The sequence below is a fragment of the Ochotona princeps genome, chromosome 16 (assembly GCF_030435755.1).
Source record: "Ochotona princeps isolate mOchPri1 chromosome 16, mOchPri1.hap1, whole genome shotgun sequence".
Taxonomy (NCBI): Eukaryota; Metazoa; Chordata; class Mammalia; order Lagomorpha; family Ochotonidae; genus Ochotona; species Ochotona princeps.
Genome location: NC_080847.1, coordinates 55,177,875 through 55,203,787, shown reverse-complemented (window position 1 = coordinate 55,203,787; position 25,913 = coordinate 55,177,875). Strand labels below are relative to the sequence as shown.

Genomic DNA, 25,913 nt, shown 5'->3' with positions numbered 1-25,913 from the left:
CCACTTCTGTTTGGAAAAGGCCATGGCAGGCAGAGGTTTGAAGGTGTGAAAAGAGAGGGGAATGGGTGGTGCACGCACTGGGATGTTGGGGGATTGGGGGCTCAGGGAAGGCTCTCCAAGTGTGCAATGAGGCTCTGGGAAGAGGGCGGCAAGGAAAAAATGGAGGCGGGATCAAGCGGTACAGGCAGTCTTTGTGGGTACGGGGCAGTACTAGGATCAGGGACAGGCTCTCAGGGCCTCGTAGGCCTTGGGTCAAGAGTGTGGCCTTAACTGTTGGTGGAGAGCTGCAGGGGAATCCCTGCCTGGTGAGTGAGAGACCTGGGGACTGGGCAGGTGGCCAGGAGGTAATGAGATCCATCCTCACAGGATATTTCACAGGATAGGAGGTTCTTGTTTAACTATTTAAGTCAGGAAATTCCATGGAAATGACAAACATTGAAACCAAACAAAAGGAACTTGGGTCTTGGGGCTGAGTGAGTGCTGTGGGCGCAGTGCCAGTCAGTGATGGCCTTGAGCCTTGGCTTTTCATGGTCCAGGAGACAAAGCTTCGTGCCCAAGCAGCACCGGGGTGAGAGTGTGAGTCCCGGACTCCTGGCTGGATGAGCCGGAACAAACCCCTGTTGTCCGTCTCAGCCTGGGTGATGGGCACAGAAAGGAAGGGTGTCTTCCGTGAGAACTCCCAGCCAAAAGCTCACAGTCTCACCAGATCGGGGCCAGAATCCTTACCAGCCTGAGTTCGATTTTAAAGTGGGGGAGGTGTGAGTGCCCCCTCCACCCCTGGCGTAAACAAGTCTGCTCTTGAGAAACACCCTTCCAAGACAAATCTCCGAGAACTCCCCTAGGGATACAGCAGGAGAAGCCCTCGCGCTAGTCTGTGGGGCTGCAGAGATGCCTGGACGGCGCTCAGGACGCCTGCGGAAGTGACGAGCTGCAGAGGCAGAGCTGCAGGGACCGCCGACTTTAGAGTTGGTGGGGGCGGAGGGCGCTTGCAAAGGGTGATGGGTACGGTTAAAGAGGTGACAGTGAATGGAAAGCGTGGGAAAGGGGCCGAAGACAGTCAGGACTGATGAGGCAGGTTTGTGGGGAAGCTAGAGAAAAATGTCTAGGCGAGAGGTGGGGGGAAGTGGGGTGTATTAAAGCTCCTAAATCCGTATTGCAATCTATGTGAAAATTTTCCACTTTTTCTAAGTAAATAAATTTTCTCCAACTACTAATGATCACATATACATAAATTTACTATTTATTGTTTTCAGAATCTCAATGTAGGGATTAAATGGCAGAGTAGACATAACTGAAGGGAGAAGTAGTGACCCGGATGGTAGAGTTGAAGAAGTTATGTGCAAGACAAATTGACGGAGGTCTTAAAGAGAGGCTAAGACCCATCTAGTGGAGAACAACTTGCTCAGACATTAAGGTGACAGAAGAGAAGGAGCTACGAGGGCGGAGGAGGAGAGCAGTGCTGACGTGACCTCGGGGTGTCTGGGCTGACAGCCCCAGGAGAGGGCGGTGTGACCCCAGCCTGACTCTGCTGTGCCTCCAGGGTCCAGGACCGAGTCGAGCTCCAGTTCCCACCTCTCTCCCAAGAAAGTGAAGTGGTCCAGCCCTGGTACCTCGCCCCACGCCTCCCTCCTATCAGACGGGGGCAAATCCGTGTCTGAAGATACTGATGGCTCCTCAGAGAAACCCAAAGGTGAGTGGGCCCCTGCTCAGCATGCTGCATCCCTGCCAGGCCCCCAGCCGCCTCCTCCCGTCCACTTCGAGACTGGAGGACCCTTGCTCCTCTCCTTCCCGCGGCCTCGGGGGCCTGAAGTCACAGCCCCAAAGTCCTCCTTGTTGCCCTCCAGGGCTTGAGCTGCCTCATCACATGTCTCGTTCTGTTGTCCCCACCATGCCCTTGGCTGTCAGCCTGGAACCCTGCAGGGGTGGGGCCTAACCTTGCCCATGTATGAGCCCTCCCAGTGCAGGGCAGAGGGCGAAGCCCTGGTGCAGACTGTTCATGGGGGTGTGTCTGGAATGGCCTCTCTGTGCCTGACCAGCTCCCCCCATCCAGCAGAAGCTGGCCCCAGGAGCCTTCCCTGACGTGTGCTGGCACAGCCTTCTGTGGTCCCCTTCTGTCCTGCCCATCTCATACTCTGCTTGCGGCAGCCATGTCTGGGTCAGGCTTCTCCGCCTGCCGGGTGCTCCAGGGGAAGGCTCCAGGTCCAACCCGTGTCTGACACGTGCTGGATCCCGAAGTGTTTGTTGCGGGAATAAGTACACAGCATTATGAGTATTGTTCTTTATCAGGACCATTCTCCCACAGGGTCCCGGAGCAAATCCCTGACTCCCAAGAGCAGCCCACAGGCGACTAGGCAGAGCCCTCAGACGGTGAAGCGGAGCCGGGTGACCGCATCACTCAAGGCTTTGCCTGCGGGGACAGTGCTGACGGACAAGAATGGGCAGCACTGGAAGCTAGGCGCCCTCCAGACCAAGGATGACCAGGGCATCCTCTATGAAGGTGTGCTCAGGGCGGCAGGGGTAGTGGTGAGGCCAGGCAGCACCAGGGCGGGGAGGGAGAGCAGAAGCCAGCTTCCACACAAGTTTCTCTCGGCCCTGGGATTGTATTTTCACCCATCCCCAGAAGCCAGGCAGGTCATGGAAATAAATACTACAGGACAAGAGTGGTGGGGACTGTGCCCGGTTGGAAAGCATGTGTCCCCTGGAAGGGCGTGTATCCTGTGGAGACCGTGTGTTGCCCCTCAGTGCCACCTGTTGTCATGGGAACTCGTGGTGAGGCCACTTGCCATGGCCACCTGGGATATGGTCCGTTGTAGTGACGGACACCGTTACATGCACAAGGACAGGAAAAGTGTCTTGCTTGTGGAGATGGGATCGTCACAGCAAGCAGGAGGGGCCGCCACACGTGTCCAAGAAGCTTAGAAAGTGAGGGAGACTGGCCTGGGGTTTCCCTGTGGCTGGGGCTGCCTGGGATGAGGGTCCCACATATGTGCCTCTGTTTCATGGGGTGTGACTCTTCCTTTGGCACCAGTGAGGGGTGCCCAGGCCTTCCCAGGGGGCGGTGGGAAGAGGGGCAGGGAGGAGTGCCCAGGCCTTCCCGGGGGGACAGTGGGAAGAGGGGCAGGGAGGAGTGCCCAGGCCTTCCCGGGGGGACAGTGGGAAGAGGGGCAGGGAGGAGTGCCCAGGCCTTCCCAGGGGGACGGTGGGAAGAGGGGCAGGGAGGAGTGCCCAGGCCTTCCCAGGGGGACGGTGGGAGGAGGGGCAGGGAGGAGTGCCCAGGCCTTCCCAAGGGGGGATGGTGGGAGGGGGCAGGGAGAGGATGGCTTCAAATCAGAAGTCAGATCTCAAATAATGGAAACAGTATGTTTAAAGATGTGTTTATTTCAAAGACAGAAAACGAGAGAGATCTTTCATTCCCTCGTCCACTCCCTAAGCACCCACAACAGCCAGCGCTGAGGCAAGCCGGAGTCAGTGGTCAGGGGCTCCATCAGGGTCTCCCACTCAGTGGCTGAGATCCCCGAAAGCCAGAGAGACAAAGCTCTTGTTAAAAAGGCCAGGATATACAAGCCTTTGTTTATCACTGTCTTGGGTGGAACTAAGAGTCTCCAGAGATGGTTTTTCTGTTAATGAAACTTGAAGAAAGCCAAAAGAAGAGCAACATAGCCAGCCTGAACGAAGGGAGAAAGGAGGAGACAGCCTTGGGGTTAAGGAGGCCTGCTTCCATTTCTTAGGACCAGAGAGAGACGTGAGGGAGAGGTAGCATTAGCACTTGGTGGCTCCAAGATCAGTGAACACACCAGGTGTTCTTGGTTTATGATAAGCCTCTAGTCCACAGACACTCGGCTCCTTCCCTTGGGAAGTCACGTGCTAAGCATCAGCCGTGCGTGTGCAGAGTTGAGATCCCTGGAACCACTTGTGTGACTCCGGCATTGCTCCTGACCCCGAGCTGCAGGCTGCCCAGGCTGCCCAGGCTGACCTCATAGGCAGAGCCATGTCAGAGCTGCCCTGCCCTGCCCTGTCCTGCCCTGCCCTGTGCTGCCCTGCCAGATGTCAACAGAGAACCCATCAGAAACAGGAAGGAGTGGGTTGTAGCAACGAGGTCCCAAAAGCTGCCGCTGCTTGCTGGGAAGTTGGAAGAGCGAGACCATGACCTTCACAGGTGGGACATAGCCATGTTTTCTCTGTCCCTCTGCAGCTGAGCCCACCTCTGGCCTCAAGAATACCCAGCAACATGGATTCTCACTCAAACTGGTAAGTGGTCCCCAGTGGAGACAGACTGAGCCTCTCCCGTGGACTGGGAGAGCTCAGCCTGGCACCTGAGGGCAGTGGGACCCAGGCCGGGCTGGCTGCCCAGGTCTTTCTCACCGGAGCTGACAGCTGCACCCTGAATTGGCTCTGCTGCCTCCTGGCTAAGGTGACCTGGGTAGGGACATCCCTCAGAGTGCTGAATTCCCACATCTGTGAATGGAGCCAGGAACATCCCGTTGTGGGACTCACTGGCTCACTATTGCATGCAACTATGGCCCACCTATTTATACAGCAAGCACTTAGCTGATCACCGACCTTGTATCGCCATGCTGGGTGTCGGGGCCTCTGCTGTGCAAATGAAATGAGGCCCCACACACAGTTGGTCCATAGTGCACGGCTCAGCAGGCCAGATACCTGCACTAGGGGAGCCCAGAAGGAAGAGGGCAGCAGAGCAGGCTGGAGAGGCTGTGTGGGCAGGAGAGGCCATTGGCAGAGGACATGAATGGCGAGAGGGTAGCATCGTGGTCTGCAGCCCTGCCATGGGTGCTGGGATTATGAATGACTTTATTTTCCCCCCATTTGTCTCATGTTCTTGAGAACCATGGGTATCCCCAGTGGGCACCCCTTCTCAGCCTTGGACAGAGGCCACAGGAATGGTTTATGAGCATGGACTCAGAGCCAGGCCCCGAGCGCTGGGTTGCACCTGCCACTGCAGGCCGGTTCTATGCCTGCCAGCAGGCCGAGCATTTCACAAGCACAGCTTTGGGGTTTTACAAATGATTTATTTATTGTTTATGTGAGAGACACAAAGTCAGGAAGAGAGTATGCTCCTATCTGCTGATTTACTCGCCCAAATAACTAACAGCCAGGACTGGGCCAGGCCAACTCCAGGAGGCAGGAGTTCAGCCTCGATTTCCCATGTGATTGGCAGGGACTCGAGGACATGAGCTGTCACTGCTGACTCCCATGGTCCACATTAGCAGGAAGATAGAATCGCAGGTGGAGCCAGGCCTTAAGAACACAGCTGCAGGGCCCGGTTGCGATGGCACAGTGGCTAAATCCTCACCTTGCATGTGCTAAGATCCCATATGGGCACCAGTTTGTGTCCTGGATTCTCCAATTCCAATCCAACCCACTGCTTGTGGCCTGGGGAAGCAGTGGAGGACAATCTAAAACCTTGGACCCTGCACCTGCATAGGAGACCCGGAAGAAGCTCCTGGCTCCTGGCTTTGGATTGGCTCAGCTCTGGCCACTGTGGCCACTTGGGGGGTGAAGCAGTGGATGGAAGATCTTTTCTCTCTCTCTTTCCTTCTCTCTGTAGATCTACCATGGCAATAAAAAATAAATAAAGCTTAAAAAAAAAAGACAGCTGCATCAGCTGTGTTCAGCATAAGTGGTTTGCCATTTTTTATAAAAAAAAAGATCCCGTATTAACAGTGGTTTCTGCAATGTGGCACTTTATTGCTTCTTCATTTTCAATTGTAAGGCAGTGGCCCAGGGCTAAGATGGTTCCTTCTTCATGGAGCCCAGTTTTCTTCTTTCTTGTTACTCTGTCTCCCTTAATTCGGTTACCTCCATCTCAGGCAGGAATGGCTGTTTTAGCTCCTGCTGTCACCCTGGGTTCCAGCTTACAGAAACAGGAGAAGAGGAAGGGCCTGCCCCAGCCTTTTAAGGATCAAAGCTGGAAGCTGACCCTCATTTCTCCAGCTTGCATCTCATTGGCCAGAATTTGGTCATGGGGTCAGCCTTTAATGCAAAGGGGGCTGGGCAACATAGGTTTTAACTGAAGGCTGTGTGTCTAGGGAAGCTGTGGATCCTAACATACAATAACAAAGGGGTGTAGGTGCTGAGAGCCTGTGGTCCCAGTTGTGTGCCCAGGCCGCTCCCCAAAAATTGGGTTCAGGTCCAGGGGACTTGGTAAAGATCCAGTTGCTGCTGCCTTAGTTGGGGTACTAACTGCCTGTGGTGAGCCGGAACCACCTGCCCAAGTCCAGTGTGACAGCTCTGTGCCCTTCCCACCAGGATGCCAAGGACGGACGCCTGTTCAACGAGCAGAACTTCTTCCAGCGGGCCGCCAAGCCTCTGCAAGGTACTCTGTGGGGAGTGGGCCACGGCTCCATCAGTCCTGTCTGCACCCCGAGTGTCGTCCCTGACTCTCATCACTCATGGGACAGACGGTGATGTCACACCTGGCTCAGGCCATCTCCTCGGGCAAACATGCCATTCTTAGGCATTCTGCAAGCTGATTGATTTTATCAAAAGATGTATTTATTTGAAAGAAAGAATAACAGAGAAGGGGAAGAGAAACAAAACAAAAAAAAAGGATCTTCCACTTGCTGGTTGACTCCCCAAATGGCAGCAAGAGGTGGGGCTGGGCCAGGCCAAAGCCGGAAGCCTGAAACTGTCTAGATCTCGAACTTGGGTGGCAGGGCGTCCAAGGACTCAGTCTGCTGCTGCCTTCCCAGCTGCATTTGCAGGGAGCCAGAGCAGAAGCAGTGCAGCTGAGACTTGAAGCAGCTTCCACTACTGTGCGCCAGTGCTGGCCCCTGCAGTCTGGTTGTCACACACAGCCGTTATACAAAATCATAAGGCTTGCAGCCAGGCATGTTACATGTAAAGCACAAGTAAATGCCCAGCAGGTTGTCGTGTCCCCCACCATCTCTTCCCTGTCCCCGGGCTGTTGATGGCTGCAGCTGTGCAGGGAGGGCAGGGCCCAGAGTGAGGCTGACATGCCTCTGGCCCCTGCCACCTTCAGTCAGGTCCCTGGGGGGCTCGGGATTGGATATGGTGGGATATATTGACATCAAAGAATTGGCAGTCACCCCGGCATTGGTTCTGTTCCCCCAGTCAGCCGGCCGACAGTCCCAGCGCACTGAGGTCCTATAGGAAAGACAGAGGTGTAGTCCAGTGACCCGTGGCTGTATTGGGCACCTGTTGACCGGGCCAGCTGTCCTCTACCATTCCAATTCCCTCCACTCACCAGAGATTTATGTACAAGAAGTCACCACCTGTCACCCATGGACATGCATGTCAGACCTGCACAGGCCGCCTGCACCACCCTGACCCCACACACCTCCCGCCATCACCCTCCTCCAAAGGTGTTGCCTCTAGCCGGGAGACTCTGGGTCCGTGTGAGATGGGCTGTTATCCCCAGGGGTCTGAACCAAGTGATCTCTGACCTCGAGCCTCTGCCTCCCCACAGTGAACAAGTGGAAGAAGTTGAGATCAAACCCCCTCCTGGCAGTCCCCACCTGTGTGGGTTTTGGCATTCACCAGGACAAGTACAGGTGAGCCCCCTCCCATGCCACCCTGTCTTACCTTCTCCCATGGCCACATGCAGGTCTGCTGGGACTCAGGAGCCACGGGCCACTCACTTGCTTGCCTGCTCCCTGCAGTGTTGAGCCTGGCTCATGCCGGGCCCATGGGAACCCTGTTGTCCACTGGGGCCAGGCCCTGCAGCCCTCAGCCACAGTTGCTCCGTCTCTGCCCCTGGCGTGCCTGCATCCCTGACGTCCCTGGGTTCCCCACCTGCTGGGATGCTGGTGTCTTCTTCCAGGTTCTTGGTGTTTCCCAGCCTGGGGAGGAGCCTCCAGGCGGCCCTAGAAGATGCCCCACAGCATGTGGTGTCGGACAGGTGTGTGCTGCAGGTGGCCTGCCGGCTGGTACGTACCTGAGATTGCTGCATCTGGGTGGGTGCTGCCGTGTGCCACAGGCCCCCACCGCTCTGTGCCCTGATGCAGGCAGACAGGACTGGGGCACAGGCATTGTTCCTGGGGAGTCCTCGGTGTGAACGAAGGGCCCTGGCCTCCAGATGAGCACTGGGGTGGGCTTCCTGGCAGAGGTGATCTCTAAGCCAGTACATACCTGGGGAGTGGGAACAAGGGGACAGAAAATGCCAAGGGCACAGCTGCTTTGCAGAAGCTGATATGGGAAAGAGCATATGGCTTCTGTCGTTGGTTCACCCGTTTATCCTTTCCAGGAGCCAGGGTAGAGCAGCGAGTTGTCCAGTCCTGGTTTTCATGGCTTGGCACTCACAGTGTGGCCAGGGCAGCGCTATCGAGCAGTGGTTCCGAGAGGAACCACCTCACACGCTGGTGTGAACAGGAAGGTCCTCTGTACATCAGGGGCAGTGACATGCCAAGTCAGAGTGGAGTGATCAGCAGCAACCAGGCCACACAGCCTGAACCCCAGTCTGAGGAGCTGAGGGTTCTGTTAGGAGGGTGCCAGGAGAATGGGGAGCAGAAGGGCAGGGTCAGCTTCTGATACTGCAGGTCTCAGGGACACTGTGGGGGTGGACTGGAGCAGATGTGGGCTGCGTGAGGCTCTGCCTGAGGAACCCCACCAGGCTGTTTGTTGAAGTAGAGCAGGTGGAATCTGGTGCCTGGTGTGGCCTGGGGTACAGGAGGGAGTGACACAGTCAGGACAAGACAGACCCCTAGGAAGTGCAGTGGGCACACTGGAGCTGCAGATGGAAGCTGCTTGCCTGTGCTCTGGAGGGATGAGGCTGTTGGTGCAGAGGAACACCAGATAACTCGCTGCTCCCCGGCCTGTGACTGCCCTCACCTCCCAGACAGCCACAGGCATCTTTGACCGGCTGCAGCCAGCAGCGTGAGCTCGCTCAGCCGACAGCATTTGTGCGAGCTGTGTCACTCAGAGATGCCCCGTCCCCTCCCAGCTGGATGCCCTGGAGTTCCTCCATGAGAACGAGTACGTCCATGGCAACGTGACGGCTGCGAGCGTCTTTGTGAGCCCACATGACCTGAGCCAGGTGAGAACCAGATTCTCTCGCCTGGCAGGGATCCGGCCCAGGGTCCCTTCCGTTCCCCACTGCCACGGACAGTGCTTATTTCACACAAAGGGTGGTTGCCCGTCAGAAAGAGGTCCTGTGGACTAAGGAAAGTTAGGCAACGTGCTAGCCAACGGGCAAAGGATGAGAAGAACAGCTCATTGAAAAAGCAGTCCACAGGTTCCTGGAATGTTTGGAAAGATGCTGCCCATCTAATTTGTTGTACAAATTAGAACAGTCTATTATTTTTCACCCCCTGGGTGGTCAAAATGAAAAGCACTAATGTCATTTACTGGAAATGCAGTTACCTTCTTAAAAGGTAATTTGAAAATAGCAATTGGGCCTGGCACAATAGCCTCATGGCTAAAGTCCTCACCTTGCATGCGCCGGAATCCCATATGGGCGCTAGTTATAATCCTAACTGCTCCACATCCCATGCAGCTCCCTGCTTGTGACCTGGGAAAGCAGTCGAGGACAGCCCAAAGCCTTGGGAACCTGTACCCACATGGGAGACCCAGAAGAGGCTCCTGGTTCCTGGTTTTGTATTGGCTCAGCCCCAGCAGGAGCAGAGGCTCCTGGTTTCATATTGGCTCAGCTCCAGCTTACTACTTGGGGAGTGAGCCAGCGGATGGATGATCTTTCTGTGTATCTGCCTTTCCAGTAAATAAAAAAGTAAATAAACCTTTCCAGTAAAAAAATTAGCTATCTACTTAAACTTAATGTGACTTCAATTTTTTTTTTTTTGATTGGAAAGTCAGATATACAGAGAGGAGGAGAGACAGAGAGGAAGATCTTCTGTCCGATGATTGACTTCCCAAGCGTCCACAATGGCTGGAGCTGAGTCAGTCTGAAGCCAAGAACCAGGAGCTTCTTCTGGGTCTCCCATGTGAGTGCAGGGTCACAAGGACTTGGGCCGTGCTCGACTGCTTTCCCCGGCCACAGGCAGGGAGCTGGATGGGAAGTGGGGCAGCCTGGATATGAACTGGTGCCCCTATGGGATCCTGGTGTGTGCAAGGCGAGGACATTAGCTACTAGGCTAGCACACCAGGACCAGTTCCTCTCTTTTTTTTTTTTTCTTTTTAAATATTTATTTGCATTATAGAGTGAGCCCGAGGGCACTTGCAGCTGCTGATTCACTCCTCAAATGGCCACAACAGCCAAGCCTGGGCCAGGCTAAAGCCAGGAGCCTGGAGCTCCATCTTGACCTTCCAAGTGGGTCGCAGAGGCCCAAGAAGTTGAACTGTCTGCTGCTTTTCCAGACACACCAGCCAGCAGGGAACTGGTTTGGAAGTGGAGCAGCCAGGACTCCAGTCGGCACCTCTACGAGTGACAGCTTAACGTGCTGTGCCCCGCTGGCCTCCCAGCTGCTCTTCGAAGAAACTCTGCTACCCACCCAGTTACAGACTGTTTGAAGACACATGTAGGAGATGTTCTGACAATGCCAATTGTAATAGTTAAAACAAGAAACACCTGCCGCACACCCCCAGCCAGGGTGCTGATTCCAGAGAATTTTAAAATAAACTTTAAGTACTCTTTCAGTTATAAATGAAAGAACCCCAATTTAGCACACAGGGGTGGGTGTGCAACTTACCGCTCCTTAGGATGGAAAAGCCCAGGCCTCCACAGCCTTCAGGCCTGGCTGGATCTGGGCGTGTGAGCCTTGTCTTTGGGAAGCTGGCTCTTCCATCACTGGGCTCATCTGGCTTGTGCGTTGCTTATGGTCAGGCAGGCTTTCCTTCCGGTGAGCGATTGCAGCCGAAGCTGACCACGTGAGCACCAGAGCCACTGCAGAAAACCCCGGAACTGTGCGCTCCTTTTCCAGACACAGCCACAGGGACAGTGTGTGTGTGTCTCGTGTAGGTGCACGCCTCCGTGCACAGATATGTGTGTGAGTGCATCTGTGTGTTGGGTGGCATATGTAAATGTGTGTGTCTGTGTATAGGTGTGTGTTACATGCGTGTGTGAGGCATGTGTGAGACAACTGTGTGGCTGGAGACTGATACTCCGCTCACCAGCTGGGCCCCAGCAGGGCTGGCGGTGTGTGTTCCGGTCCGCGGGCCAGCCAGCAGGCATGAGGCCGGGAAGGAGCCAGCGTGTCAGTGTGCGGACACTGCTCCTGGCAGACAGGAGTCCCTCTCAGCTGCCTGCTCTGCTTCAGTCTCCAGCAGAGGGGTGAGACCCACCCCAGCATGGAGTGCAGTTGGCTCTACTTGTTCCACTCAAACACCCCCTTACCAGAAACAGCCAGCAGACACACGGGTGATGTCCAACGGCAGGTCTCAATGCCCAGGCCCAGTCGGCTTGCTGCATCAAGAGGACCAGCCCAGCATTGGAAGTGAGCAGGAGTGAGGGGAGCGCGGGGTGCGAGGCCCTCAGGCAGGGCCGACAGTTGTCTGCTGCTTGTCTGACGGATTGCATGCAGTTTTGTGCACCTGCCCTGGGAGCGCCTTGCAGCTCGGCCTCCCTGAGCCTCCGAGCAACCGTTTGTGGAGGGATGTAAGTGGAGCAGCCAAAGCAGAGACACCCTAACCCACCCATGTTTGCACAGGTAGCCAAGGGCTAAACTGAAATCAGAGCAGGCTCCCGGGCTCCAGAGTCCCTGTCCAGAGGGGCGCATGTTTGTCCGGCTGGTCAAGCTACCAGCTGGGATGCCCACACCACTCCTTATCTGACTGTCTAGGTTTGAGTCCCAGCCACTCTGTCCAGCTGCAGCTTCCTGCTGAGGCAGATCCTGGGAGGTAGTGTAGGTGATTGTTCAGGGGTTTGGTCCCTGCCGGCCATGTGGGAGACTATGAGGGCTGACTCACAGCTTCAGCCTGGGCCCAACCACAGCCGTTGTGGGCATTTGAAAGAATGAACCAGTCATGGAAACTTTATCTTTCAAATAAATGGAAATGAATGCTAATTGTTTAAAATTGCAAAAACTAGGGCTGGCATGATGGCATAGCAGACCAATCCTCCACCTCCAGTGCTGGCGTCCTATGTATGCAGCAGTTAATATCCTAGACTCTCCACTTTAATCCAGCTCACTGCTTATGGCCTGAGAGAGCAGCAAAAGGTGGTCCAAGTTTTTGGGCCCCTATGTCCATGTGGGAGACTTAGAAGCTTCTGGCTCCTAGCTTTGGATCAGCTCAGTTCTGGCCGTTTTGGCCATTTGGGAAATGAACCAGTGGGTGGAAGACCTCTCTCCCTGTGTCTGTCTCTCTGTAAACCTGCCTTTCAAATAAAGAGAAATTTTTTTTGTTGTTTAAAGATTTATTTATTTTTATTGGAAAGACAGATATACAGAGAGGAGGAGAGACAGGAAGATCTTCCGTCCGATGGTTCACTCCCCAAGCAGATGCAACGGCCAGTGCTGTGCCAATCCGAAGCCAGGAGCTCTTCCAGTTCTCCCACACGGGTGCAGGGTCCCAAGGCTTTGGGCCGTCCTCAGCTGCTTTCCCAGGCCACAAGCAGGGAGCTGGATGGGAAGCAGGGCTGCTGGGATTAGAACCGGCACCCATATGGGATCCCAGAGTGTTCAAGGTGAGGACTTTAACCACTATGCTATCATGCCGGACCCAAGAAATCTTTTTAACAAATGCAAAATGTTGAGTGTAAAATAACGGAGTGTATGCTTCCTCTATAAAAATCCAGAGCCCTGCCCCCTCACAGCATTCATCTGGCTGCGTGAAACGTGGACATGTGGAATGGGTAGAGTTACTCATGGTTCCTTTGGGGCAGTGGGCTTGGGGTGGGATGATACAAATAGTTTGTTTGGCCTCTTTTCACTTCTCACCTTTGCAACCATTTGGCTTTCTTTTTTTTTTTCCAAGAACAGGCCTTGGCCGTGTTAGGTGAGTGCACCTTGTACATGGATTGGTTGACTCGAACCTGCACTCCTGACTCCAAGTTGGTATGCTCTTCCCTCGTGCACAGGTGACCCTGGGGGGCTACGGCTTCACCTACCGCTACTGCCCAGAGGGCAGGCACGTGGCCTACGTGGAAGGCAGCAGGAGTCCACATGAGGGGGACCTCGAGTTCATTAGCATGGATCTGCACAAGGGCTGCGGTAAGGGGCCAGCGGGGAGGCTTGGGACCGTGGGGACAGGTCTGTCCTGCGGATGGCAGACATATGGACAGAGAGGCACCCCAAGGACAGAAGAGGGTTGATACTAGAGCCTGGAGTTCAACACCACCACAGCAGGGCACAGGGCAGCTTGAGTAACAGAAGATGGGGTTCATGGCGTGGTGTGGCGTTGGGAGGTGACAGCTGCCCTAGAGTTGTCCAGAGAGTCTGAGGGGGCAGTGATGGGCACATCTGGAGTGTGGGCGTAAGTCCAGGCGAAGGCCCAGGTCACTGCAGTGTCTCGGGTAGCACCAGCTGGAGCCTCGGGTGAGCCTGAGATGATCCAGGAGTCACGCACGGAGTAGGAGGGTGATCCAGGGCAGCTTCCTTGAACTGTACTATTTTATTTTAAGATTTTTTTGTCTGTTTTTGTTTTTTAAGATTTATTTTATTTTTATTGGAAAGTCGTATATACAGAGCGGAGGAGAGACAGAAAGGAAGATCCTCTGTCTATTGATTCACTCCCTAAGTCGTTGCAAAGGCCAGAGCTGTGCCAATCTGAAGCCAGGAGCCAGGAGCTTCCCCCAGGTCTCCTGCGTGAGTGCAGGATCCCAAGGCTTTGGGCCAGGCCATCCTCAACTGCTCTCCCAGCCCACAGGCAGGGAGCTGGATGGGAAGCGGGGCTGCTGAGATTAGAACTGGCACCCATATGGTGTATGCAAGGCGGTAGGGTTTAGCCACTAGACTACTGCACCAGTCCCAAACTGTATTTCTTTTTAAAAGATTTATTTATTTTTTTATAAAAGAGTTGCAGAGCTAGAGAGAGAAAAAGATCTTCCATCTTCTGGTTCAATCCCCAAGTGGCCAAAGTCAATAAATACCCAGGAACTTCAGCTGGGTCTCGTGCAGTTGGCAGGGGCCCAGGCTCTTGGGGCAATGCTGCACTGTCTTCCCAGGTGCACAAGCAGGGAACTGGCTCAGAAGCAGAGCGGCTAGGACATGCGCACAGCCGTGTGAGGTGCTAGTGTTGCAGGCACAGTGTAACCCGCTTGCTGCCCACGTGCTCCTCCCGCGCTGGATTCCAGGGCGGGGAGAGAAACCGCACGCCGTCCCAGGCAGCAGAGGTTGGCGCAGTTGGTACCCAGTGGTTACCGAGGGTTTGCACAGATGGTCCTCTAAGCCCACAGCAAGGGGTAGAAGGAGGGGTCCACCTCAGTCTCCTCCATGCTCCACGTGGGGTCGGGGTCCTGTCTCTCTGCTCCCCAGGACCTGGCCTGTCTTGCCTGTAGCTCAGACTGTGTCCCCTGACTACCAAGGGCTGGGACCCAGGCCAACTCTTGTCCGGGCTCTCCGAATGTGTGATGGGGCCTGGCATGGGCATTCGTCGACTGCATGAGTGAAAGCAGAGCAGGCGAGGAGTGAGTGTGGATGAGCCAGTGAGTGAGGGGCTGCAGGGTGAGCGCGCGCACGAAGGGCCAGCTGATGAGACGTGTGCATAGCTGAGTTGAGAGAGCAACAGAAGGTGTGGACACATCAGAGAGGAGTGTCAGGACTGAGCTGCCCCTCCCCCTCCAGGGCCCTCCCGCCGCAGTGACCTGCAGGCCCTAGGCTACTGCATGCTGAAGTGGCTGTACGGGGTCCTGCCGTGGACAAGCTGCCTGCCCAACACCGAGGATATCATGAAGCAGAAACAGAAGTGAGTTGGGGGGGTGGGGGGTCAGGAGGATCCAGCACCAGCTTGGCACCCTACAGGCGGGCAAGAGCTCAGGACCCAGCCGGGGCCAGGAAGGGAGGGGAAGCAGCATCTGACAGAGCCGGAGGCCCCTGCCGTCTCCAGCGCGTGCTCCACTGCCCGTCCCAGCAGGCAGCAGTGTGGGCTGCGGGGCCACACCCGTACTGCTGTGGAGCATTGTGTAAGAAGCGTCACCCTTCTCGTGTCTCGGTGCCTGCCTCTTTGAGGTGGCACTGGTTTACACCCACCCTGAGCTGTGCAAGGACTTGGAGTCAGACTCGTAGAGCTCTGAGCGTCCAGGGCATCTCAAGTCATCACTTATGCCACGTGCTCAGCCTGAGCAGGTTAGGCCCAGGCCCTGCCCAGCATATCCTACCACTAGCTGCCTAATGTTTTCACCTCCACAAAGATAACCACCAGGTCCTGCCAAGTCTGGTTTAGGCGTTCAGCACCACGGACAGCACACAGTAGGAGGCCATGGTGGGAGGTGCTGAGTGTGTGGGTTTCAGTACCACGGACAGCAGGCAGCCCTGTGTGGCTTGGCACCACACACTGGGAGAGGACCTGCCGAGGATCTGGGCTCAGTACCAGAGACAGCAGGCAGCTGGGTGCAGAGTGCTGGAGCTTGTGTGACAATACCCTGTGTGACAGCGGAGGGTCCTGCAGGTACAGAGCTTGTGGTCCCGATGCAGTGTGGCTTTGGAGGCCCAGTGTTACCCATGCATGGGTCATTCACAGCGGTCACTGCCACCTCTGAAGTAGAGGTGTAGAGTGAGCTGACTTGGGTCTCAGTAATATGGTAGGAGCTGCCCTCAGAAACCCAGGAAAGGGTGAGGTTAGCTGAAAGGGTGGTGTGGGAAGGCAGGGGAGTGCCTCAGCAGAGCATGTGACATGCATTGCACTTCCTGGTTCTGAGTGCCGCGTCATTCGGGCACATGGCCTCTTGCTCTCGTGTGACTTCGCCTGCTTTGCACCTGCTGTCTCCCCCCATCGACTGTGGGCAGGCACTTGAAGGCTCTGATGTATTCACTTAGGTGTGTTCAGTTGCTCTTTTGCGGTGGGCCCCTGTCTTCCTGGCTCTCTTTATGCTCTGCACTGTATTTCAGCATCAACCAGCCCTAGCTCTCCTTCATGCACTGTTTCTGGCTCCTGCTTTGAAACCACCTATGTGAGGTTGTAGGCAAATGGAGTCATGTACTCACACACCTACCACTGGCCCTCAGTGTACATCCCAGGCTGCCGTTTGTATGGAGCCCCATAACCGCTGTGTTTTCTTATCCTCACCTGTGGACAAGCGGAGTTGCTAAACTAGTCCCACTGAGAGATTTAACAGCAAGAGGTAAATAATGAAATAAGAAAATGACAGTCCATTGGGATACAAGTTCTGTGACTCCATCTCTCCCTGTCTCTCTGTAACGCATTGGGCTGTCCTGCCATTACTGAGCACGGATGGCAGACCACAAGGACCTCTGCAGCTCCAGATCGCGCTGTTCCTTGCTGTCTGTCACGTGGCCTGTGATTCCATCCATGGCGCTGCCTGGCCTCCCCCAGGGACTGCTGCACCTGTCTGCTTAGGTGTTACCCAGGACCGTATCCCTGGGAGACAAGAAGTATTGGGTGTGGATGATTGGCTTACAGGGCATCGTTCCCTGCATTGCACCCTCAAGTTCATTGTCCTTCCCCCAGGGAGCCCCGCCTTCACCACCCCCACACTGGTCCAGGCCTCCCACTCACACACACCCAGGAAGGGCTGTGTCACCTCATGTGGGCCTGCTTCTAGCGACATGTACAAGGCCAACATTTGCCATACACTTGTCTGTGGCAGGCACTGTGCGGGTGCCACTCTGCTCAGGTAACTCCACAGTGAGTACCCTTAGGGTCTGAGGGCATCTGTCCAGGTCACCGAGCAGCTATGAAGTCCTCGGACCTCAGGCTGCCCGACTGCAGAGAAGGCCGCTCTGACCTCATGCCCACACACTGTGGGAGGCTCATCTGGCTGCATCAGGGAAGGCTTCTTTCAGCCAGCTGGTGCTCGCCAAGCACTGCCCTGGGCTGCAGTGAGGTGATATTTTGCCCACAAGGGAACCAGAGGCCGACCTGACAGGGTCACTGCTGGGCCACCACCCCAGGAGTGTTACTCCTCCAGGGAGTACCAGGATGCCCATAAGGGGACAGTACTGTGCCATGCATCTGAGACCAGGATTTTTTTTGTTAAAATGTGTTTACCTTGGGCCCAGTGCAGTAGCCTAGGGGCTAATCCTAGCGCGTTGCACGCACCAGGATTTCATGTAGGCGCCAGTTCTAACCCCAGCAGCCCATCTAGCTCCTTACTTGTGGCCTGGGAAAGCAGTCAAGGACGGCCCAAAGCCTTAGGACCCTGCACCCACATGGGAGACCCAGGAGAGGCTCCTGGCTCCTGCCTTCAGATTGGTGCAGCTGTGGGTTCTGCAGCCATTTGGGGATTGAATTAGCAGATGGAAGATCTTTCTCTCTGTCTCTCCTCTCTGTATGTACAACTTTCCAATAAAAAATAAAATCTTTTTTTTTTAAAATTTATTTACTGTAATTGGAGAGGCAGATTTTTATAGAGAGGAGGGGCAGACTCTAGAGAAAAAGATTCCATCCAGTGAGTTCACTCCCCACGTTGCCGCAAGGGCCAGAGCTGTACCAATCCGAAGCCAGGAGCCAGGAGTTTTCTTCTGGGTCTCCCATGCAATTGCAAGGTTCCAAGGCTAATCCTCCACTGCTTTCCCAGGCCATAAGCAGTATGCTGGTTGGGAAGTAGAGCAGCAAGGATATGAACTGGCGCCCATATGGGATACTGGCGCTTGAAGGTTGAGGGTTAGCCAACTGAGCCATTGCACAGGACCCAAGGATGTTTTTGCTGGTGTAGGAGAAGCATTAACCATGGGGCACTGGAGAGTCAGGGCAGGGCCGTGACTGGAGGGACAGGGTTCTGTCAGGGTGCATGGAGGGGGGCTTGCAAGAGGCCCAGAGTGTGGAAGGATGGAGTGGGGAGGAGAGTGGGAGAGCAGGAGGATGGAGCTTTGGGACTTTGCCTTTGGGGAGACAAAGGCAAGGGCAGCAGCCAGGGACTGGATGGACACAGTGAGCAGAGAAAACGATGGGGCCTAAGGCAGAGCATAGGCAGTAATGGGCTCCGTGTGTGTCTTTGAACTTGTATGTTCACATGCTGTGTGCATGGGTGTGTATATGTACAGTTGCTTTTTAATCACACATTGCCTGTTTGTGAATTTGCCTGCTTGCTAGAGATGCTTGTATCCCCCCAAATCCACACCCACTGCGCTCTGTGGCCACCTGGGGACACAGCGCGGAGGAAATGGAGAAGACCGGCTGCTCTTGGAGGGCGGAGCCAGGCAAAGCCCCACCTCCCTGCCTCAGTGCTTTGTGAACTAGCACCTATGCACTGGTCACTTCCTGCGGGGTGTTTCTGCGGCTTTGCTTCCTGTCCACGGTGGCATATTGGAGGCAGCCACCTGAGGAGGTGGGGGTGGCACAGGGGTTCAGGCAGGTCTCAGGGTTACTCCTGGAGAGGCCCAGGCTAATGAGCCAGCTGGATGTGCCGAGTGCTGGAAGCACACACCGAGACCCTGTGTGGTCAGGTGGTGGGAACAGGTGCCTCCAGCAGCAGGGGGCTCTGCGGGCACAGCAGCTGTAGGGGTGTAACAGCCACGGACAGCACAGCAAATGTGCGCACAGCGTGACAGGGCTGCTCTCCTTCTCCGAGTGACCTTTCCCATGACCTTGTATACCTTCAGGTTTCTTGACAACCCGGAGAGCCTGGCAGGACTGCGTGGTCCCTTGATCCGGCCCTCAGGTACATCAGGAAGAGGGGTGCGCATGGGACAGCGACCTGGTCCTCCTTCCTCAGGTTGGCCTCTATTTGTGCCCTTTTCTGAGTTTTTCCAGCTGTGTGTGAGGTGCACACTCACTGTGGGAAAACAAATCTTCAAATCTCATGGAGGGCTGTGAGCAGGACACCATGCAGACACACACCCTCCCCAACAGGACCCTACCCTGCACGCTGGCTTCCACCTGCCGCTGCTTTTCCTTTGTTGTTTTTAGTATTATTTTATTATTACTACTTATTGGAAAGACAGATTTACAGAGAGAAGGAGAGACAGAAAGAAATATCTTCCATCTGCTGGTTCACTCCCCAAATGACCGCAACAGCCAGAGCTGAGCCAATCCAAAGCCAGGAGCCAGGAGCTTCTGAGTCTCCCACATAGGTGTAGAGTCCTAAGGCTTTGGACCATCCATCCTCTGCTGCTTTCCCAGGCCACAGACAAGGAGCTGAATGGGATATGGAGCAGCCAGGACATGAGCCTGGGCCCAATATGGGATCTCGGTGCTTAGAAGGGGAGGATTAGCCAACTGAGCTATCGGGCTGGGCCCTGGTTTTCCTTTAAGAGGAATATTTCCTAGAGGTGTTGGGTGTCCATATCTGAGGAATCCTGTATGAGAAGACATACACAATGGCAGAGTTGTAGAAGCTGTAGCCTTGAGCGAGTTGTGAAATCAGTGTAGTCAGGCAGTGAGTCAGACACAGGGCTTTATTTATTTTTTGGAAGTCAGAGCGACAGAGAGGAGCAGACGGAGTGCCGTCTGCAGGGCCGTCCAGCTCTGTTTTCCCAGGTGCAATTCTCAGCCAGGGAAGCCAAGCAGCTGGGACTGTAGTTGGTGCCCTGATACAGGCTGAGGGGGTCCCAGCTGTGGCTTAACCCGCAGAACACCATCAGTCACCCAGACAGCTATCTTTTTAGACAATTATTAGGACAGATTGGGCCTTGGAATGATGGCTAAGTGGCTAAACCCTCGCCTTGTACATGCCAGGATCCCGTACCAGCACCAGTTCATGTCCCAGCTGCTCCACCTCCCATCTACTTCCATGCTTGTGGCCTGGGATAGCAGTTGAGGACGGTCCAAAACCTTGGGACCCTGCACTTATACAGGAGACCTGGAAGAAGCTCGTGGCTTCAGATTGGCTCAGCTCTGGCTGTTGCAGCCATCTGGGGAATGAGCCATTTTGCACTAAAAAAACTGCAGGGCCCAGCACAGAAGCCTAGTGGCTAAAATCTTCACCTTGCACTTGCTGCAGCGGAATCCCATACGGGCTCTGGTTTGTGTCCTGGCAGCCCCACTTCCTTTCCAGCTCCCTGCTTGTGGCCTGGGAAAGCAGTGGAGGATGACCCAGAGCCTTGGGAGCCTGTACCCACATGGGAGACCCGGAAGAGGCTCCTGGCTCTTGGCTTTGTATCGGCACACCTCCAGCCGTTGTGGTCACTTGGGAAGTGGATCAATGGATGGAAGACCTTCCTCTCTGTCTCTCCTCTCTGTATATCTTACTTTCCAATAAAAATAAAAATAAATAAATTAACTAACTAACTAAACTGCAGTGTGCAACGTAAAAAAAGTGTCTCTTCCCAGACCCCTCTGCAGTCTTTTGGGATGCAACCCCCTGGACGTCATAGCATTGACACGCGTGGGCAGAACCAGTGAGTAATGCAGATGGCAGGTGTACATGCCAGTTCTGCCCCCTAAACACAGGATCCCTCAAAGAACCTCCCTCTCGGGCACTTGGGGATTCCTGAACTGCGTCCAGCCAGGTGGCCCCTCTGGCCTTAGAGAGGGTGGAGGAGGGGGCACTTGAGGCCAGTGCAGGGGGTGCTGGCCACCATCCCACGTGCAGGTGGCACTGGCTTGTCAGGGCCGCTCTGGGAGGCTCGGTTGGGCTGCATGACCACAGCTCTATGGGGTCACACAACCCCCCACAGGGCAGTCTCATGTTGGCTTCCTGGCAGGGCACAGGAGCCCCAGGACACCCCTGGAGGTGGGCTGGGGAGTGCAGCAGCAAAGCCACACAGCGGGGCCCAGCCACTCGGGAATGGGAGGCCCTCATGCCACCCTCCTGTGGGCAGCTGCACCCTCGGCTGCCTCGGGCAGCAAGGACAGTGGCTAAGTGAGTACAGGTTCTGTAAAACCATTAGGATTTTGTTTATGTCTTGTATTCTACTTCCTTTGTCCTTAGGGCTGCTTCAAACCTAGGTGCTTGATGAGTAAAATTATTTCTTTTTTAAAGATTTATTTATTTTGGAAGTAATTATTAAATAGAGAGGGGGCGATAGAGAGTGATCTTTCATTCACTAGTTCACTTGACAGATGACTCCAGTGGCCAAGCCTGGGCCAGGTCACAGCCAGGAGCTTCAGCCTGGTCTCCCCTGTGGCCGAAGGAGTCCAGACACTTGGACCACCTAGCAATGCTTTCCCCAAGACATTAGCAGGGAGTTGGATTGCAAGTGGAATGTTTGGAACACGAACCAGCGCCCATTTGAGATGCCAGTTATTGCAGGCCATAACTTTCCTCACTACACCACAGCACCAGGCCCAAGCTGTTGTGCTTTACAGAGGTTTTTCTGTTTTTTTGTGTACCAGAACAGGCTCCCCATACACACACCTCGTTCTATATCTTGCTTTTGTCCGCACCCCAGCGGGACTGGTCTTGGCGTCCCTGTGCCCGCATCCACCATGGCTCTTTCCCACAGCTGCGCAGTCACCGTTCGCCTGAGCTGCAGCCTGTGGAGCTGTCCCCAGGACTGGACGTGAACACTTCTGTGTCGGGGGTGTCTGTGGTTGTTTGCAGGAGGCTCCCTCAGAACTCAGCTCTGAATCGCCCTGTGCCTCTCCTGCCCTCGCTCAAGGGCAGAGGACACCCACAGCTGCCGACTACGGCCTGAAGGCTGTCAGCCGCGCAGCCAGGGGCTGGCCCGGGGGAGCAGGCAGCTCTTGTGGTGTCTGGCAGTGCCCCAGCATTTGGCATAGACTCCTCTCACCGAGCAGGACACAGGCAGCTGGTCCTGCAGTACCTGTGTCCTGTCCCTTGACACCTCTAAGAAGCATAAGGGTGCTGCGGTTGGGGAGCTCCCGCCTTGGAGAGCTAGGATCCGCGTGCCCCCACCCCACCCAGGTCCCCTGAGGAGCTGCGACATATTTGGTGAAAAGCATGGAAGAGCAGCCCTTGGCGAGGCTCGCTGGAAATCCCAGCCACGCAGCACCTGTGGGTTGTGGGGCAGCCACGCCCACTCGTCTGCTGCCGCTTTCCTGTGAGGCCAGTGGCCCCGTGGCAAGTGCTTTTCACAAGACACAGCCTCACCTCAGAGCCACCCATCTCACCGTGACAGGCTTCATGTGGAAGTTTGCTAGCCCATTGATTTACTTATTTAGTTAAGTGTTTGTTTATTTGAAAGCCAGAGTTAGACAAAGAGATCTTGTATCGACTGGTTTACTCCCCAGAGGACTGCAGTGGCCGAAGCTGAGCCATTCTCAAGCCAGGAGCCAGAACCTGAGCGGCCAGGTCTCCCACCAGGGGTGGCAGGGACCCCAGCACTTGGGCCATCCTCTGCTGCTTTCCCGGGTGCATTAGCAGAGACCTGGATCACAAGTGGAACAGCCAGGACTTAAATGGGTGCTCACATGGGTTGCTAGTGTTGGCAAGGACCAGCTTAGCGCACTGCGCTACAACAGCAGCCAGCCTATGTTAGAGACAGGCACACTGAGTCCGTACCCACGGTGAGAGGACAGCAACTGCACTGTGCTTTTTCTTTTTCTAAATGTTTGTTTGTTTAGATGATTTTTACATAGTTAATTAGGGTGATAAGGATCAAGGGCTACATTCTCTTTTTTTTTCTTGCTGTATCTGTGAGGAGGGGGAGGTAAGGGGAGAAGCCATACCAACCCTGAACACACCCGATCTCCACTGTGCTGTGCTTTTAAATGGGACCTGGAGGCGGCCAGGGCCTCCAGATAAAGCAACGTCACTGTTCCGCTGGTGCCCACCAGATACTCAAAGAAACAAATGATTGTGCCTCAGGCTTGGAGCAGGGAGCCTCTGGGCCCATGGGCACCACTGCTGAGACCCTCTTTCCACCCTCGTGCCCCCGCCCAACCGCCTCCGGGAGCAGCCTCTGGGAGCAGCCTTCCAGGCCCTGCCTTGGGGACTCCTCTCAGGCCTGTCTCCCCCAACCCCCAGGGATCATGTCAACCACAGAGGCCCTGCAGGAGTACCTAAAGGTGGTCATGGCCCTCAAGTACGAGGAGAAGCCGCCCTATGCCTCGCTGAGGAAGCATCTGGAAGCTCCGCTGAAGGACCTGTGTGTGTCGCCCTATGACCCCCTGGACCTCCCGATGGTGCCATAGGGACCAGGTAGGAAGGGTGTGGAGCCTTCATCCCCCTCGCCCCATCCCTGCCCAGGCTCCTAGGCACTCATCCATGTGGGCACCGGGGCCGGTTCTCCGTGAGGCACTTGTTTATCCACAGCCTTCCAGAACTTTCTCAGAAACAGAAACCCAATTGACTCAGCCATTAGGAAAGGGGGCTCTTCTAGCCCCAGGATTGTGGGCCCCAGGAACCGTGTCAGGACACAGTCCTTTCCCTCCTCCATCCTCATGCACCCACTCCCCCCTTCCTCTTGGTGCTACCACTCGTCCATGTGCAGGGTCCGCTTTCCTCAGAGCAGTCCCTCGTCCACTCTTGCATGGAAGCTCAGCCTCGGCCATGCTCACTCTTCTGCACTTGGCTGTTCCGCTGCGGCTCCCTCTGCTCGGCATAGGGCACACACCATGGCAACACTGGAGGCCGGGTGGAGTGCAAGGTGCTGTTTATGCCCGGTGCCTGACGTGACCATTTCCTGGGGTTTTGTTCTGAGCCCAGTCCTGCTGCTGCTCTCAGCACACTGACAGCGACCGCGACACCACCCTCCACAGCCCTGTTTCCCTTCCTGAAAGGAAAGTCCAGCAGGTGCAGGGCAGGGGCCTGACAGGGCAGTGATGTCCCCCAGGCCGCTTTTGAGTGGCACTGACAGCCATTTCTTTTGTCTCCCAGAATTTCAACATAAACACTTGGAAATAGATCTTTGGAAGAAGAAATAATGTGACTCATGGCCTGAAGTCTACTTACAGATGAACTTCTAGAGAAATCCCTGGAATGCGCATTTGCTTCTTGGAGCACTGGCCGTCCATCCCAGTGCATCAAGAAGCGAGACAGGCAGCTGCGGCCGTGTGGTGTCCGCCATCCAGCCCCCTAGGGGCTGCCAGCGGGGCCCGCCTGCTGGTACACTGCTACACTGTGGTAATAAATTGTTTTATCAGAACTTGGAGCACCGGTGTCTGGAAAGGGAGTTCTTATCAGAAACATGGAGCCCCTTTTGTCCCTTTCGCCACCACCTGCCGTCATCTCAGACTGTCACCGTGCAGGATGCACCCTTGTGTCCAGCTACCAACCCACTGCTCCAGCGTGCCTGCCGTGCAAGTGAAAACTCCCAGTGTCGCACAGCAGCACAGCAACAAGGGCATCCAGACACGAGGGCTACCGCCGAAGGCTGTGCGGCCATGTCCGCCCAGGCAGCGAGTGCTGGGGAGGCTGCAGCCCTTCCCCAGGTCTTTACTCCTTAGCTAGGGGGAATGGGGCGTGGCTTCTCGCTGCAGCCTCATTGGCTGAAGCTTGGACTCAGCCTACTTTGAATGAGGAAGTTGTGGCTGCCAGCTGGCACCCACACAGAAGTGGAGCAATTCAGAATCCTTCAGAGTCTGTAGGACTGGCACTTTTTCCTACAAAACTTAACTTCTCCCACACTGTGACCCACTTGCAGATCACTGCCAGGAACCTCCTGAGCAGGTGCTGTGGGAAGCTGAAGAGAGTAGGGGCGGGAGATGGCTCATAGCAAGCTGACCAGACTGAAAGGAGTCCTGGGGGGGGGGGTACACTTTGGGGATGACCTGGTCTCCCTTCTGTGCCTTTCAAATGTTAATTTTTTGTAAAATTTGTTTAAAAAGATTGATGGGTTTATTTGAAAGCGAAGCTTCCAACCCCAGCACAATAGCCTATGCTGAGACCCCTTATGGACACCTGTTCAAGTCCTGGCTGTTTCATTTCCGAACATCCAGCTCCCTGCTTGTGGCCTGGGAGGGCAGTAGAGGATGGACCAAAGCCTTGGGACCCTGCACCCATTTGACAAACCCGGAAGAAGTTCCTGGCTCCTGGCTTTGGATCAGTTCAGCTCCAGCCATTGCAGTCACTTGGGGAGTAAATCATCGGATGGAAGATATTTCTCTTGGTCTATACTTCTCTCTGTAAATCTACCATTCCAATAAAAATAAAATCTTCAAGAAAAGAGAGAGAAGCTTCCATCTGCTGGCTTACACTTCAGATGGCTCAATGGCCATGGCTGGGCCAGGCTGAAGCTAGGTTCCCCTGGGTGTGTGACAGAGGCCCAGATATTTGAGCCATCTTCAGCTCAAATTCAGCAGGGAGCTGAATCAAAACTGGAGCAGCTGAGCCTAGCACGGTAGCCTAGTGGCTGAAGTCCTCACTTTGCATGTGCCAGGATCCCATGTGGGCACCAGTAGGTGTCCCGGTTGCCCCACTTCCCATCCAGCTCCCTGCCTGTGACCTAGGAAAGCAGTGGAGAACGGCCCAAAGCCTTGGGGTCCTGCACCCTCGTGGGAGACCTGAAAGAGCTCCTGGCTCCTGGTTTCAGCTTGGCTCAGCTCTGGCCGAGATACAAAGAAGGAGATGCAGAAAGAAAGATCTTCTATCTGCACGTGGCCGCAACAGCCAGAGTCCAGCTGCTTGGCCTCTCACCCAGCTCCCTACTAAAGCATCTGGGAAAGGGCAGTGGATGGCCAACGCGTCTGGGCCCCTGCACCTATGGGGGAGACCGTGGGTCTTTTTTTTTTTTTTTTAAAGATTTTATTCATTTTTATTACAGCCAGATATACACAGAGGAGGAGAGACAGAGAGGAAGATCTTCCGTCCGATGATTCACTCCCCAAGTGAGCCGCAACGGGCCGATGCGCGCCGATCCAAAGCCGGGAACCTGGAACCTCTTCCAGGTCTCCCACGCCGGTGCAGGGTCCCAATGCATTGGGCCGTCCTCAACTGCTTTCCCAGGCCACAAGCAGGGAGCTGGATGGGAAGTGGAGCTGCCGGGATTAGAACCGGCGCCCGTATGAAACCGTGGGTCTTGGCTGCACTTGGCTGTCAGTCTGAGGGATTCTGTCAGCACTCAAGGTGAACCAGCAGGTGG

The 25,913-nt window shown here is 55.2% G+C and overlaps 1 protein-coding gene across 4 annotated transcripts in view; it reads left to right on the top strand.

Moving 5' to 3' along the window:
* Window positions 1–23,025, top strand: part of VRK3 (VRK serine/threonine kinase 3) — a 28,438-nt gene extending 5,413 nt beyond the window's left edge. For 2 of the 4 annotated variants that reach the window (XM_058674310.1, XM_058674311.1), the window contains exons 3-13: window positions 1,541–1,690; window positions 2,303–2,497; window positions 4,193–4,248; window positions 6,268–6,334; window positions 7,448–7,532; window positions 7,802–7,907; window positions 8,921–9,013; window positions 12,950–13,082; window positions 14,655–14,775; window positions 18,591–18,703; window positions 22,859–23,025. In XM_058674310.1, the coding sequence (XP_058530293.1) occupies window positions 1,541–1,690; window positions 2,303–2,497; window positions 4,193–4,248; window positions 6,268–6,334; window positions 7,448–7,532; window positions 7,802–7,907; window positions 8,921–9,013; window positions 12,950–13,082; window positions 14,655–14,775; window positions 18,591–18,703; window positions 22,859–23,025 (1,286 nt within the window). The remainder of the gene's footprint in view (window positions 1–1,540; window positions 1,691–2,302; window positions 2,498–4,192; window positions 4,249–6,267; window positions 6,335–7,447; window positions 7,533–7,801; window positions 7,908–8,920; window positions 9,014–12,949; window positions 13,083–14,654; window positions 14,776–18,590; window positions 18,704–22,858) is intronic. The other 2 variants (XM_058674312.1, XM_058674313.1) reach the window with 2 other exon arrangements.
* The last annotated feature ends 2,888 nt before the right edge of the window (window positions 23,026–25,913 follow it).